Raw genomic sequence first — 14,069 nt, 5'->3', positions numbered from 1 at the left:
CTGAGAAATTTCATTTATTCATCCATTCATTTATTCATTCATTCATTCACTCTTACTGAGTACGTGCTGTGTGCCAGATACTGTGCTAAAAGACATAGACATTAAGACATTAGGGAAGACTGACACACAAATTATTAGCTACAAGTGTGAATGGTCCAAGAAGAGGAGGGCAAGAGTAGAGGAGAGAATTTTCAAACTAGGAGCAGAAGGGAATAAGGTGGCTGTGTGGGTGAGGGTGTGATGGGCTTTCCAGGGAGAGAGGCTGGCAGGACAATGCTGGCACATTTAGAGAATTACAAGGCCTTGGGTATGGCTGGAGTGTGGCAGGCAGAGGCTGCTTTCAGTAAATGATGGGAGATGGGTCTGAATGTGGACGGCACCAAATCATATCCCATGGTAACAAAATTATAAGGGACTGAAGTAATCAGTTTGCTACTTAGAAAGCTTCAAGGTGGATGGATTGGGTTGGGATAACCCACAGACATTTACTTTTCACATGTACAATAGAATGATAAATGGGTGTAGAAAAATATTAGATAAAGACCAAGATGTATTTGTTAAATAAAATCTAACATTAGAGTTTACAGAACTCATTTAAGCTTGTTCCTCTAATAAAATAAGTATTGTGTCTGTCCTTGAAAAGATATTTGTTAACTGTTTGTTTATTAAGAGAGAAGGTAGAGACAGAGCTTTAGCAGGACTTTAATGGTATCCCTAGTGGTTACTTTTTGATCAATAGGTCTCATTTGCAGTTTGGGGAATTTAATTACTCAAGGAGCTGGTTTTAAAAAGAGAAAACCTAATCTGTGGACCGCATTCTTTAAAGTTATGATTCAGTAGACCTGAGACAGGTTTCAGGAGTCTACATTTATAACAAGACCCCAGGTGATTTTGGTAGCGGTAGAAAACTTGTTTTGAACACTTCTGAAATTTGCTTTAAAGTTTGTGTGAGTTTGTGTTTGATGAAGAAAGAGGAGAAAGATAATACACAAGTAACTGTATCTAAGTTTTCAAACTTCCCTCCACTCAACATCACACTGATGTCTACAATCCTATCCATACATTTTTGTTTTAAACACTGCTTGATTAGTGTCTGAAGCAAATGTTTCTGACCACTAATGGCCCCCAAATTGGCTTTTTGAGGCAAAGGGTAGAATAAATGAAGAACACAGTTATTATTCCAACAGTAATATGATCCCGACTGGAGAAAGAAACGCCATGCTCAAATGTCCCAAGATGTCACTGAATGCCCTGGAGATAATATGTGTTCCATTTCTTTCTTTTTCCAGTTTTTCATAGGCTTGCTTTTGATCCTGCTTCTGCAAGTAGCAGCAGGCATCTTAGGAGCTACTTTCAAGTCTGAGGTGCGTACACATGACATATGATAATTTTGGAAAAGTCTGAAAAATCAAAATAGTACTTTCTGGCATGAATAATTTAACAATGCTTTTCAATTTTCAGTCCGAGCGCATTCTGAATGAGACTCTCTATGAAAATGTAAAGCTTTTGGAAGCAGCAGATAATGATGCCAAAGCATTCCAGAAAGCCCTGGCTGAATTTCAAGAAGAGGTAATTTGAATTTGTAGGTCATCTCGGTAGTTTGCCATAGGTTTCGTGTTTACCTAATTTTTAAAGATATTATTTAACGTTAAAACATGTCTCCACTTTGCAGATTTCGACTGATTATTCTGTCACTCTGCAATAGTAAAAATCCAAGAATATTTCTAACTCTGTTTCCAGCTTATGAGGTTTTGAAGCAGTTTAGAAGGACAGAGATTAAGAAATCTTTATGATCAATTAAGCCTCACTTGAGCCAAATCAATAGTTGTTTTCATATTTACCATTTAGTAGGGTAGTGTGTTTGGAGCATTTTGAGAGTCTCTCTCTCTCTCTCTCTCTCTCTCTCTCTGCCTCCATATCTGCCCCCTCTGTCATAAAAATAATTGTACCTATCATTTATTGCTATTTAGTGTTACTAGACTTTACCTTTGGTAGCTCATTTCATTCTTAAGACAACTCTTTGAGATGGATAATATTATCTTTATTATTCCTATTTTACAGATAAGTAGGTTAGGGCTTAGAGAGGTCTGACAACTAACAAGTAATGGGATTGGAATTTGAACTCAGCTGTCTGACTAGTTAATTTTTTAAACTGGCAAATCAACCCCTCCCTTATTTAGTTATTGAAACTGCTTCTCTGTCATTAGGGTATAGTCAAAACTTGGGCAGATGTTGAAGGTGTTACATTCTCTGGCTCTTACTTAATATTTTAACATTAGTAAGCACTACCCCATCAAACAAAATAACACAAAACCACCCTAGTCCAGTCAGGTTTGTCTACTCAGGCTCCCTTACATAATTCTGCCTTCCTGACTTGGCATCATTCCCTACCTTATCTTCGAAATTACTTACTCCTTTTCTCTTTCTTTTAAATATGACACATGCTTTAAGGTGTGTCTAAAAAATTGCTTTGTGAAACTCCTAATCACACCTTCTTTGTTCGGAGTTCAAATCATATTAGCTACATGGCAGATTCATTTCACATATAGAAATTCTCAGAATCTTAGAGGAGAGCTGGACATTTAGGGCATTTGACCTGACGTGACTTGACATGATTCATTTAACATGATCCATTGATTGGAGTATTTTATATTTATGTTCATCCAGTCTCTCATTAAATATTGAAGAATTGTTGGGGTGCCTGGGTGGCTCAGTCAGTTGAGCGTCCGGTCATGATCTCACAGTCTGTGAGTTCGAGCCCCACGTCAGGCTCTGTGCTGACAGCTCGGAGCCTGGAGCCTGCTTCTGATTCTGTGTCTCCCTCTCTCTCTGCCCCTCCCCTGCTCATGCTCTGTCTTTCTCACTCTCAAAAGTGAATAAATGTTAAAAAAATTTTTTTTAAAAAATTGAAGAATTGAAAGTGCCCCGATTTTTGCCATCCCATCCCATTTATGTCCATGTCTGATGATTAGCATGTTTTTTCTTAATTTGAAACAAAATCTGCTTCCCTAGGATTTACATCATCTAGTTCTTCCTTCTGGAGTTTTAGAGGGAAAAGAAAATCTACTGATGCTTTAGCACATTGCAATTTCTTTGACAATGGCTGTTGTATGACTTGTAAAAAGCTTTGCTTTTCAAGTTGAAACATCCTTGGTTTCTTGAACTATTTATCAGATGACTTTTTATTCCAGAGCATTCCCCAGTTCCTGTTTGAATAGACTCCAGCTTGTAAAAATTCTGCTGAAAGCATCATTTCCAAGAGCTGAAACGTGATAGGAGTCAGTCCCTGCTTCACTTCCTCTGTGTTGTGCTTTTCCCGGCTTCCCCATAGCTGCATTTCTTGATCCCCTCCCCTCTAGCATCCTACTCTAGAGCCCAGACCAATCCAGGTTTAAAGCAGGAATGATTTAAGCAGCCCAATTCTTTCCCTGGGTGGGACTGAGCATCCTTGATCCTCCCCAGGTGGTTGGCCTAAGACAAAATGTACTGTAGGTATCCACTGGATCTCTGGATTGGGTCCTGAATCATCTTTGCTGCACATTGTTTCTGATATCCAAGATCTCAGTGCCATCCATGGGATTCTAAATGTTCTGTGTGTTGTAGCACGCTTCTGAAATACTTCTGTTCTTGTACACTAATCCTATGCCTGAAGCTTCCTGTTTCACAGTACTATAGTTCTTTCTTAATGTCCATTTTGAGTCTCTTTCTTTCTTTCTTTCTTTCTTTCCCCTTCCTTCCTTCCTTCCTTCCTTCCTTCCTTCCTTCCTTTCTTTCTTTCTTTCTTTCTTCCACCGGGGTTTTTCCCTTTTAGTAACAGATAGGATTAGGATAAAGAGTCCTACACCAAACTCTGGCTGGGTGACCTGGGGCCCCTCCACACATGGACAAAAATTGTAGACACTAAGTGGTTTTCTCTTTGAATTTCAGAGAATTCTCACATGAACTCTCTGCTAACATACTAATGGAACGTGCCCCTCTCGGATTCTTGGTGATGACTATTTGTCTAGAGGTTGTTGTATTATTCCGTGCACAGTGCCTTGTTCATTCAGCTTTTATAACACTTTCAACAAGTTTTGACCAACTTTTTCTTCAACTTGGCTCACAACTGATCTGGTGACCAGATATCATACCAAGTTTAGCCTTTCTACCTCCTACCCTGTCTTCTGTTCCTAGGCTTCCCTGAGGAATCCTGAGGTATATTGTATTCAAAATATGGACTGATTTGTGAGTGCATACAATGGGACTTTCTCTTTTTTGATCTAGGTCTCTATATAAATTAATATTATTCTAGATTATTTAATCAGAAAGTATGCGCAATTAATCATGTCTATCGTGGACGTGATAGGAAGACAAGAAAGGAGGCTATTTCAAGATTGCCCTCTTTGCTAATATGGATTGACCTTGGGACCAGCTGAAATCTTTAGCTTTTTGTCATATGGATGGCTGATGAGTCATATATTTGTGCAATTAAGTCTTTGAGCCAAAGTCCAAGGCTTTATATCTGCCTCTGTTGAACTTGTTGGTTTGAGTCCATTGTTTGAACTAACTTTGGAACTTGATTCCAGTCTTCAATGTGTTAACCATCACTCTCAGCTCTACATCAACTACAGAGTTGAAAAGGTACTTTCCAAATATTTATCTAAATTATTGATATCAGTGTTGAACAGATCATGTTCATGTGAGAGCATCATGGAAACAACAACCACTGCAAAATAGAAACAACAGCAATAATACCTAACATATACTGAGTACTTCCTACAAGTCAGGCACTGGGTTAAGCACTTCAAATCTTCACATCAATTTTCCCATTTTTATCTTTACAACAAATCTACAACTTACATACTATTGGAAACAACTACTATTATCTGCATTTTTACAGTTGAAAAAACTGTAGCACGGAGAGGTTAAGTAATGTGGATCACCCAGTGAGGAAGTGAAGGTTTTCTCAATATCCTGGCATTACAATGCATCTGAGCCTAGAAAACAACGTACTCTTGGTTCTGTTTTCTTCAGCAATTTTTTTTTTCTACCTTTCTTCATGAAGAGTTGAATAGGACATGAAGAATAGAACATGAAAAGGACATGCTCTTCATGAAGAGCAAATAGGACAAGATGAGGGACAGTTATTTTTCTCTTTCATCTAATAATATGATGTGCCATATACCCTGAGTCATTGGGCTTTTCGTTTCCTTGTTTTTCTTCCCAAAACACGACCACAAATTCTCTAAGTGTTTCAGTATATTCTGGGCCTTAAACTTCCTTGACATTATCCTAAGAGTTTCATCCTTCATTTGCACCCCTCCCCCATTTTGCAGATGTCCATGTTAAATTCAGACTTATGGGAAGCCTGCTAAGCCACTTTGTCCTTTGAGAAGCCTCTCACTCTTTTCCTCCTCTCCTCCAAAAATGATCAAAGATCAAAGATGGAAATATCATTTTTTTAAAACCTCTCATCTCTTTTGGGCAAAAGTTCTTTAAAGAGACCTTGACTCTCTCATGAACTCTTTGGAAGCTTCTTTCCCAAAATCTAGGATACATAGATTTGATTCTGCCCCTCTCTTTTGTCATTTAAAACTAGGTGGGTTTTTCATCTTTTCTCCGACTTCCTGAGACTTATGCATCTGCAACCCTATTTTTCGTTCATTAATATTAAAGTCAAAATGGAAGATTCCTGTATTTTTGCTTCTACATTCAGAAAAGTTGGTGAGGTGATTTAGATGATATTTTAGTATAAGAAACATCTTAATAATAGTTTTAGAGGAATATGATTCAGTGTATTGACAACATTTTTATCTTCTTTAACGATAGCTTTTTATATCTATTTTTCATCCAACAGTTTAAATGCTGTGGTTTGGTCAATGGACCTGCTGACTGGGGAAATAATTTTCAACAGAATTCCAAGTCATGTGCATGTCCAAGTCCATCAGATTCTTCTTGTACATTGTATGATGGCAAATATGTTTACAAACAGGTGAGGACAAATCAAATTTGATACAGTAAGTGGTTCCATTAATTTTTTTTCACAATGAAAGTCTCTATAGAAAAATTAAATTGCAGCGATTACAATAGGAATCATGATATAAAAGTCCCAGGAATTTCCCAAATAAAAAATAAATCCTATTTAAAGATAAAAGCAGATATAAAAAAGTGAAATTAGTTCATTTTTTTCTGAGTCTGATATCATTTGAAGTCAACTTTAATAGATCAAAGAAACATCCCACTGCAAGGAGAATGAAAGTACAAGCTAACTGATGAAAGTTTATCATGTCCTTTCTTTGGTGACCTTAATCATTATTCTTCTCTTTTTTTTTTTTCCTATCTTAACATAAATCCTGGAAATCTATATTTTCACTTTAGTTATCAAATGAAGACCTCTTTTTCTTATGAAATGTTCCTTTTCTCAAGTAATTGTGTAGACCTGCCCTTTTGGGGTTGGGCTCTGGATACTAAATGTTATCAAAAAATCTGCCTAATTTTTGCTCCAGTTGAGAAGTTGCCTCAGACATTGAAAGTATATTGAAAAAGCTGGGTTTATCTTTTATGTGTTGTAAATGTCACATTTGTGTCACTTGTAAACATCAATATATGGATGTCATATTTCTTATTATTGCTTAATTCATCAATTAATATTGACTCCCTCCGATTCTCCAGACCTTTTATTGGCCACTGGAAATCCATTCTTGACAGGCACAATGTCTGCACTCATGGAACTGATGTTCAAATAGTGAAAAGAGAGAGATAATTAGGCAACTTCAATCAAATGAATTATTGGTAATTCTTAGATAGGGGCAGGCACGAGGTATTATGGAACTCTGTCTAACTCAGTCTTCAGGGTTCAAGGTATCCTAGAGGATATGATATCTGTCTCTTACCAGAGGGCTTTACATAAATTGTTCCTTCTGCCTGGGAGGAATGCATACAAAAATGATAATTAATATTAATGTTTAATGTATTTGCTGGTATTCTTCAGTGCCCACTATGTCTCAGACAGACCCTTGCTAAAATCGCACATACTTCTGGACCCTCTGGGAGATCATAATCTAGTTGGCAGAGGGATATGTTAAAGCTATTATAATCCAATGAATTAATTTCTGTAATACCTGAAGATTAGTTTGATTTTGCCATTAGCTTACTAATGGCTACTAAGGTTAGTTACATATTAGGAAATAGAAAGCATCTCAGGGGAAATTTCTCTCCTGCTATCACATCCCTTTTTACTAATCCAATCAAAATGAGGAGACTTTTTTCTAAAGGAAAATTGTTATTACCAATATTTAAAATAATTCATGTGGAGAAGTTATCTACCAGACTACAGAGCTACCATGTTTTTTTTAATTGTCCAAGTAGTATCACTAAACAGTTTTATTTTTACTTTTTATACTCCTAATTTAGTATCTGCAAGGAAGGGGGGAAATAAATATGGTGTAAACGTGTGCAGTTTCTACTTCAGATAATGAGGAACTTAGTAAATTCAGTTGCAGTTGTTATCTGTTTAAGATTCAACTCAAAGATGTTTTTCCTCAGGATAGATTTTGCAAAGCTCTAGCATTATCCTAAAAAGTAATTGACATTCCCTTCAAATTCACACATAATTCAGCTGAAGATAGGCTGATAGCTGCACTAGTTTCCCAAAAGGAGGGTCATAAATTCATAAAATACTTCCATCTGTACTTGCAAACTTCTGTAGTTTGCAAGAAGTCTGGAAAAATAAGAAATCTGGAATGGCCATAATTCACATTTCTTTTTTTTTTTTTTTTTTTTTTTTTTTGTCCTCTCCCTTTTGCCAAGATAACCTGGTTATCTGGAAGGGAAAGAGGGAGAAAGCTCCTCAAATATAATAAATGTGACTCAGTAGATAAGATCATTAATCTCATAGTTAACCCTAAAAGACATAATAATTTACTCTAATGTTTACCACTTTGGATCAGATGTGAATGGAGAAACCAATTACATTCAAGAATGAGAGGGAAAAGAATGTTTTACTCATTTTTACGGAGAACTCTTATTTTATTAACCAGAGCAATGTTTTGTTAGCCCTTTGTGCATATATAACTATCATAGGGATAGTGATATATTTTCTGGCAATATGGATAATACCACTATTACATTATGTAGTATTTTTCCATTTTGAAAATTAGCCATATAATTTAAAATTGTTGGAATTTTTAGGTTTGGTCTGAAATGTTATAAGCTTGAAATTGCATGCTAGCTTGAATAAATTCAATAAATGTGGCAGATAAGCAGCTTTCTAAATTCTCTTTTTATCTAAAGTAAGGACAAAATAGTGGACATAATATTTTTTCCCCTTTTTAAGGTAAAAATAACCCTGATATATATTATTAAGGGATTTTTTTAAAAAACCTTGTTCTAAAAATGAAAATGAAAGTTCCCAACTAGGAAACTCTTTGCTACAGATTACAAGCCTAAAAAATACACAGTCAAAGTGATAATAACTCTAAAATGAAAAATTGGAAGTTAGGATAAAATTATTATTTATGCCTAAAGATCCCTAGATTTAGCAATGAGACAGTTGAAGCAAAAATTTACTTCTTGGTGCTTTCTAATGTATGAACAAACCACAGTTTACAATCTTTTGAGGAGTGTGGAGGGGCAGAGTGATATAATCCAATTCCTCTTGGTTGAGTGTGTTCCTCAGTAGTAATGTAAAAAGTCAACCCAATGGGCAAATATCTTAAAGTGAGGTCCAAGTTTTGATTCAAGGTAACTTCTTATGTTTTGTTTTTTAACAGCCATGCATTTCTTTGATAAAAGACGTAGTTGCGAAACATATTCTCATAGTAATTGGAATTGCGTTTGGACTGGCAGTAATTGAGGTATAGTATTATCTTGCAATGTTGATTCTTCATTCATTCCCTTGTATATTCATTAATTCTTCCAACAAATATTTTTAGTGAGCCAAATGTAGACCGGGTTCTTGAGAAAAACATTGGGTAGCAACGCCCAAGGTCTAGCATCTTTTTCTAGCAGTCTTTGGTCTGGGGAGAGGATTATAATCTTATCAATCGAGCAGGGCTGAGACCATTATTTATGAATGATCTCTCTACGGGGAAACAAAAATTGAATTAATTTCCACCCAGTTCTTAGTCCTAGATAAGGACTAACAAGATAAATCTAACAATTTTTAAAAACCAGAGACAGTTGCCTTAAGGACTATGGACTCACTTGAAGTAGTTTTAAAGGAAATTTAAGGTTTATATATTTACTCTCAACAATGTGATTACTGATGTTGAAAAAAAATCCTGTGTAGGATTTTTATCTTGATGGACTTTCTTGGCATGACTTTTTAAAGAATCCAAGGATGCTTTCTATATGGCCTAAAATTCTTTGCTAAAAAGATGAAATAAAACTATTTCAGAGAAGTATTTTTTGAATAATTCCAGATTTTGGTTAATTTAGATATCAAATGAGTCAATTCACTCTTGATTCCCTATCAGGACATTGGCAAGAATTCTAATATGTGATGTGTTTTCCTGGTTACTGCCTCTGAGGGCTGGTTAGGTCAGAGGAGTGACTTATGCTTCACTGTCATGGAACGTAGTACAATGTCCTCCTTGGGATTTCTGGTAACTTTCTACCTCTTACTTGTGCCACTTTACCAACAGAGAGGAATTTTGATTTTTTTTTCATGTTTATTTACTTTTGAGAGAGAAAGAGAGAAAGAAAGAGAGAGAATGAGTGGGGGAGGGTCAGAGAGAGAGGGAGACACAGAATCAGAAACAGGGTCCAGACTCTGAGCTGTCAGCACAGAGCCCGACACGGGGCTTGAACCCACGCACCTCGAGATCATGACCTGAGCTGTCAGCACAGAGCCTGATGCTGGGCTTGAACCCAGGAGCCGTGAGATCAGGACCTGAGCCAAAGTTGGAAGCTTAACTGACTGAGCCACCCAACCGCTCCTCCAACAGAGAGGAATTTTAGCTGGGAATGAAGCAATTTAGTGTTCTAAGTGGTCTTTTGGTTAGTGGTAGAGTTTTCCACCAACCATTAGGGAAAGGGTAGGTACTATAAGCAGTAAGTTAGGCTGTTGAGTATTGCTTCCTCGTAGTCCAAATGAATAGGTCTAAATATGACACATTCTCTGTTGGTAGATATGGCTGTCTTTCTTTTTGTCTGATATATGGTGGAAGTCAAATGGTGCCATATACTAGGTCTATTTTTCTTGATTCTGCCTTTTGTAAAATGTCCTTTGTTTCTCTGTTTTCCCTATTGGTTGTAGAGGTGAGTTAGGAATCACACACATATGCACTCATACATTTATAAGCATAAAACACACACAAATATATGTTGGTGACTAGACTTCAAATGAATGTTTGAAAGATCAGGCTTTAAATGAGGTATTCAGGGGCGCCTGGGTGGCGCAGTCGGTTAAGCGTCCGACTTCACCCAGGTCACGATCTCGCGGTCCGTGAGTTCAAGCCCCGCGTCGGGCTCTGGGCTGATGGCTTGGAGCCTGGAGCCTGTTTCCGATTCTGTGTCTCCCTCTCTCTCTGCCCCTCCCCCGTTCATGCTCTGTCTCTCTCTGTCCCAAAAATAAATAAACGTTGAAAAAAAAATTAAAAAAAATAAATAAATAAATGAGGTATTCAATGTAAGTGTCAATATTATTAAGTGTCAAATCCATGTTAGACTCGAATTCAGACAATTGACTATGACTGGCTACAACCCACTGATGCTTTTAAGAATCTTCTCAAAAGCAAAGCCAGAGAAAATGAGGACATAATCAACTGGGAAGATTGATGTCTCTCATATCTCAGCCAAAGACATTGCCAAGAATCTAAATACATCTAATGGAAAATGAGATTACAAGAGGAATAGCATTATAAGAGGAATAACATTTTATGAAATTGGTATATTCCATGTATTTGTTGCATATTTAGATATTTTACTGGTTGTTCTAAAGACATGTATAAGGAAAGACCTTAACAAAAAATTTCCATGGAGTAACTTATAGGTATGGAATTTATACAGTAATATCATAAATTATAACCATTTTATGAGTTAATGCCAGTTAAATTAAGTGTGATTTTTAGACTATATGTAGATATGGCAAATAGTTAGTTCAAAGAACTGCTTGACATTTTATGTTGTTCATTCCCTCAATCTAAAATCTGCCCTCCCTCTAGAATTTCAAGAGAAAAAAAATCCATTTTTATATTCCCTCTCTTTTTATTCAAAAAGGAGCTTTGAAAATATCTAGTCTATAAAACTGTATCCAAAAAATGTACATTAGTCTGTCTTACAGGTGTTAATACTACTTGCCTAACAGTCAGGCCTATCTCCATTCTGTTTCCTAAATTCAAATTCGAGAAAACACAAAAATACATAGATAGAAATATCACTCTAATAGCTTTTTTAAAAAACTGTATTATTACTATTTTATTGTTAAGGAATCCACTTGTGTGACTCGCATGAAGTCCAGACTGGGTTAACAGCAATGAGTCCTGGAGGTTACAAGCACTGTATTCTCTCTCTACCTGAGCTGAAAACCCAGACTCATGAGGCCTCAATCCCTGCCTCCCAATTCCCAGAAGATGCCAAAGCCAACTATATGGCAGGCTTCTTCAGAGGAGAATACGACTTTGTCTTCCCAGAAGACAAACCCTCTTACTTTGCTTTATGAGGGAGATAGCAAGCCCAAACCACAGACAGGTTAGGACTTACACAGGCCCCCACGTAATACCTCTTTTTAAGAAAGAAAAAGAAACAAAGATCTTCCTGCAGAAATTACATTCAAACTATTTCCATAGAAAAATATCACATGAAAAAACTACCCACTGGCATTTAGACTTTTGGTGTTAATCTGTTTAGTCACAGGCTGTAGCAGACTGTGGCCGATGGTTATTTTCAAGGCTCTGTTAAGACCACATACCTGAGGAATTTTCCTCAGATAAGATGCTAGGGATCTATGCAGGATGCTTTATTTTGTAAGAAAATTTTATCTATAGGCATCGGAATTCTCCTTGTTCAGAATTAAATGACCAGGTTATCATGTCTCTCCTTATTTGACGACAGCAAATTACAAGCATAAGACATAAGCAGTGCTTTCACTCTCATTTTAATTAGAAAAAAAAAAAAAAAAAGAAGAAGAAGCGGTTGATAATGATAGTCACCACTTTGTAGGATACAAGTTAGCTTGGCAGGAGGTCCCAGGAACAGAGCAGTTAAAAGAGGGAAAGGAGAACTGTGTAACATTTTTTTAGACTGCTTCACAATGTGGGAATTCACGCACACTACTTAGCAAGTTTATCCTGAGTCTCAGCATGCATTACCATATGACGAATCCCTTTTAATTATTTCCATTTTTATGAGCAACGATAAATTATCTTTTCCAAAGCAAGAAAGTGTGACATTAAGTGTCTTGTCTGCCGATGAATGGTGGGCTTCCATTTCAAGGATGTGACAGTGAATGACAATAGAGATTTGTGTTATCCCAGTATTTTGACCACTTTCTTTACTCTGTCCTGATACTTGTCTCCCAGACTTCAAGCTTGGGACAAAGGCAAAAAGACTGAATTTCAGTGCTTTTCCGGGTCATTCTAAAAGAATGACTTTTAGAACATTCTGGAAGAAAATCATATATATATTTTTTGCAGAGAATTGGTGTCTACTGCTTTGTTTTTAAGAAGGTATTGGCCATCAGTTCTCATCTGAGATTCGTTTCCAGGAAAGATTTAGTAAGCAGGATGCCTCAGTACAGTAGGAACATTGGAGATGACTAAGCATAAATGGCACCTCATGATCCTCCTGCTTCCGGTGGGGAGGAAACTTTCGATCTTTCCATCATTTCTACATCAAAGCCACAGCATGCAAAGCACTAACTGCAGGGCCAATTAGGGCAAGTTTTGGGGTCCCTCATTCCTTGGGAGAGCCATTTAATGAGATGGAAATTATGCCCCAGATTTTCAGCTGTACTTTTTCACTTCAAAGGAAATTCCTGAATTAAGCTATTCCCCACAGATTTAGAAGCTTTTTAAGAAGAAAAAAAAAGTTACTTTCTTCATTCCTCTTGGCGATGCCTAAAAATATGGCAAGAGAAATTCTAGACTCCTTGATTTTCTGCAGATGATCTAAACCAGATGATCATATAACCCTTTCATGGAAGCAGTAGGTGTATTTAGCCCCCAGAGGCCTGACTTCTCCAGAGCTCCAGTGTAGATGCCCCACAGTGTAGATCCAGTGTGTGTTTTCCAGAAAGGTAGGGTGCTCTGGTGGTAGCCAGTTCTGCACCATCAAATTGGGCCAGTTAGAAGCAGATCGGCCATCTAAAAACCCTGATTGAAACACAACAATACTCAGAAAGCTTTCTCAATGCTCTTTTGTCCCACTGGAGGCTCCAATTTCCCAAGAAGAGAGATAACTTAGATAAAATAAGATTAGAACTGTCAGTAGTCAGGATCTTTTCACATGTAATGTTCTTTCTATTTATAATGTTGCCATCATTTTAAGTTCCATGTTAATCTTGTTATTCTATTTTCTAGATACTTGGTCTGGTATTTTCTATGGTCCTGTACTGCCAGATTGGGAACAAATGAATCTGTGGATGTGTCGAGGTATCACCCATCAACCCCCTTTAAAATTTTGCTTTGGTTTTGTAACTTTAAATATATGAGTGCTGTACATGTTAGGAGCAGCTGTCTTATTAAAACGTCTCATTTAGCTAGATCACTGATATATTCCAGACATACCGAACATATTTAAGATTTGAGCGACCCAGGAAAATGATATGAATGTGATTTTTACTTAAAATAAAAGTAACACTGTTGTGCTGGTGTATTTTCATGTCTGATCATTGTGTTCAGGTGGTACTGTGCTTAAAACCTTCTTCTGGAGCCACCCAGTGGAATAATCTTCATTGCTAAGTGACAGACAAGGCCATAGTTAGTTAAAGCAGTGAATGTGGGCTTTTCAGAAGCAACAATCTCTTTTGTGTGCCGTATCAACCATTGGTGATAAGACGGAATTGAGTCTCAGGTTGAAAAATTGTGGCCCAGCTAAAAAAGTCAACATCTCTTTTCCATTTGTGCTCGTGTTTACTAATGGTATCTCTT

The 14,069-nt window shown here is 36.9% G+C and overlaps 1 protein-coding gene and 1 long non-coding RNA gene across 2 annotated transcripts in view; both read left to right on the top strand.

Annotated features, from left to right (window-relative positions):
• Positions 1-13,794, top strand: part of TSPAN8 (tetraspanin 8) — a 31,752-nt gene extending 17,958 nt beyond the window's left edge. The window contains exons 4-8 of the mRNA XM_045463776.1: positions 1,290-1,364; positions 1,462-1,569; positions 5,837-5,971; positions 8,751-8,834; positions 13,500-13,794. Coding sequence (XP_045319732.1) covers positions 1,290-1,364; positions 1,462-1,569; positions 5,837-5,971; positions 8,751-8,834; positions 13,500-13,553 — 456 coding nt within the window. The 3' untranslated portion in view covers positions 13,554-13,794. The remainder of the gene's footprint in view (positions 1-1,289; positions 1,365-1,461; positions 1,570-5,836; positions 5,972-8,750; positions 8,835-13,499) is intronic.
• Positions 9,812-12,171, top strand: LOC123590531. The gene is made up of 2 exons (XR_006708826.1): positions 9,812-10,355; positions 10,601-12,171. It is a non-coding gene; the product is annotated as an uncharacterized LOC123590531 (long non-coding RNA).
• Positions 13,795-14,069: the final 275 nt, after the last annotated feature.

This window comes from Leopardus geoffroyi, chromosome B4, assembly GCF_018350155.1.
Source record: "Leopardus geoffroyi isolate Oge1 chromosome B4, O.geoffroyi_Oge1_pat1.0, whole genome shotgun sequence".
NCBI lineage: Eukaryota > Metazoa > Chordata > Mammalia > Carnivora > Felidae > Leopardus > Leopardus geoffroyi.
This window is presented reverse-complemented; position numbering and strand designations above follow the sequence as displayed.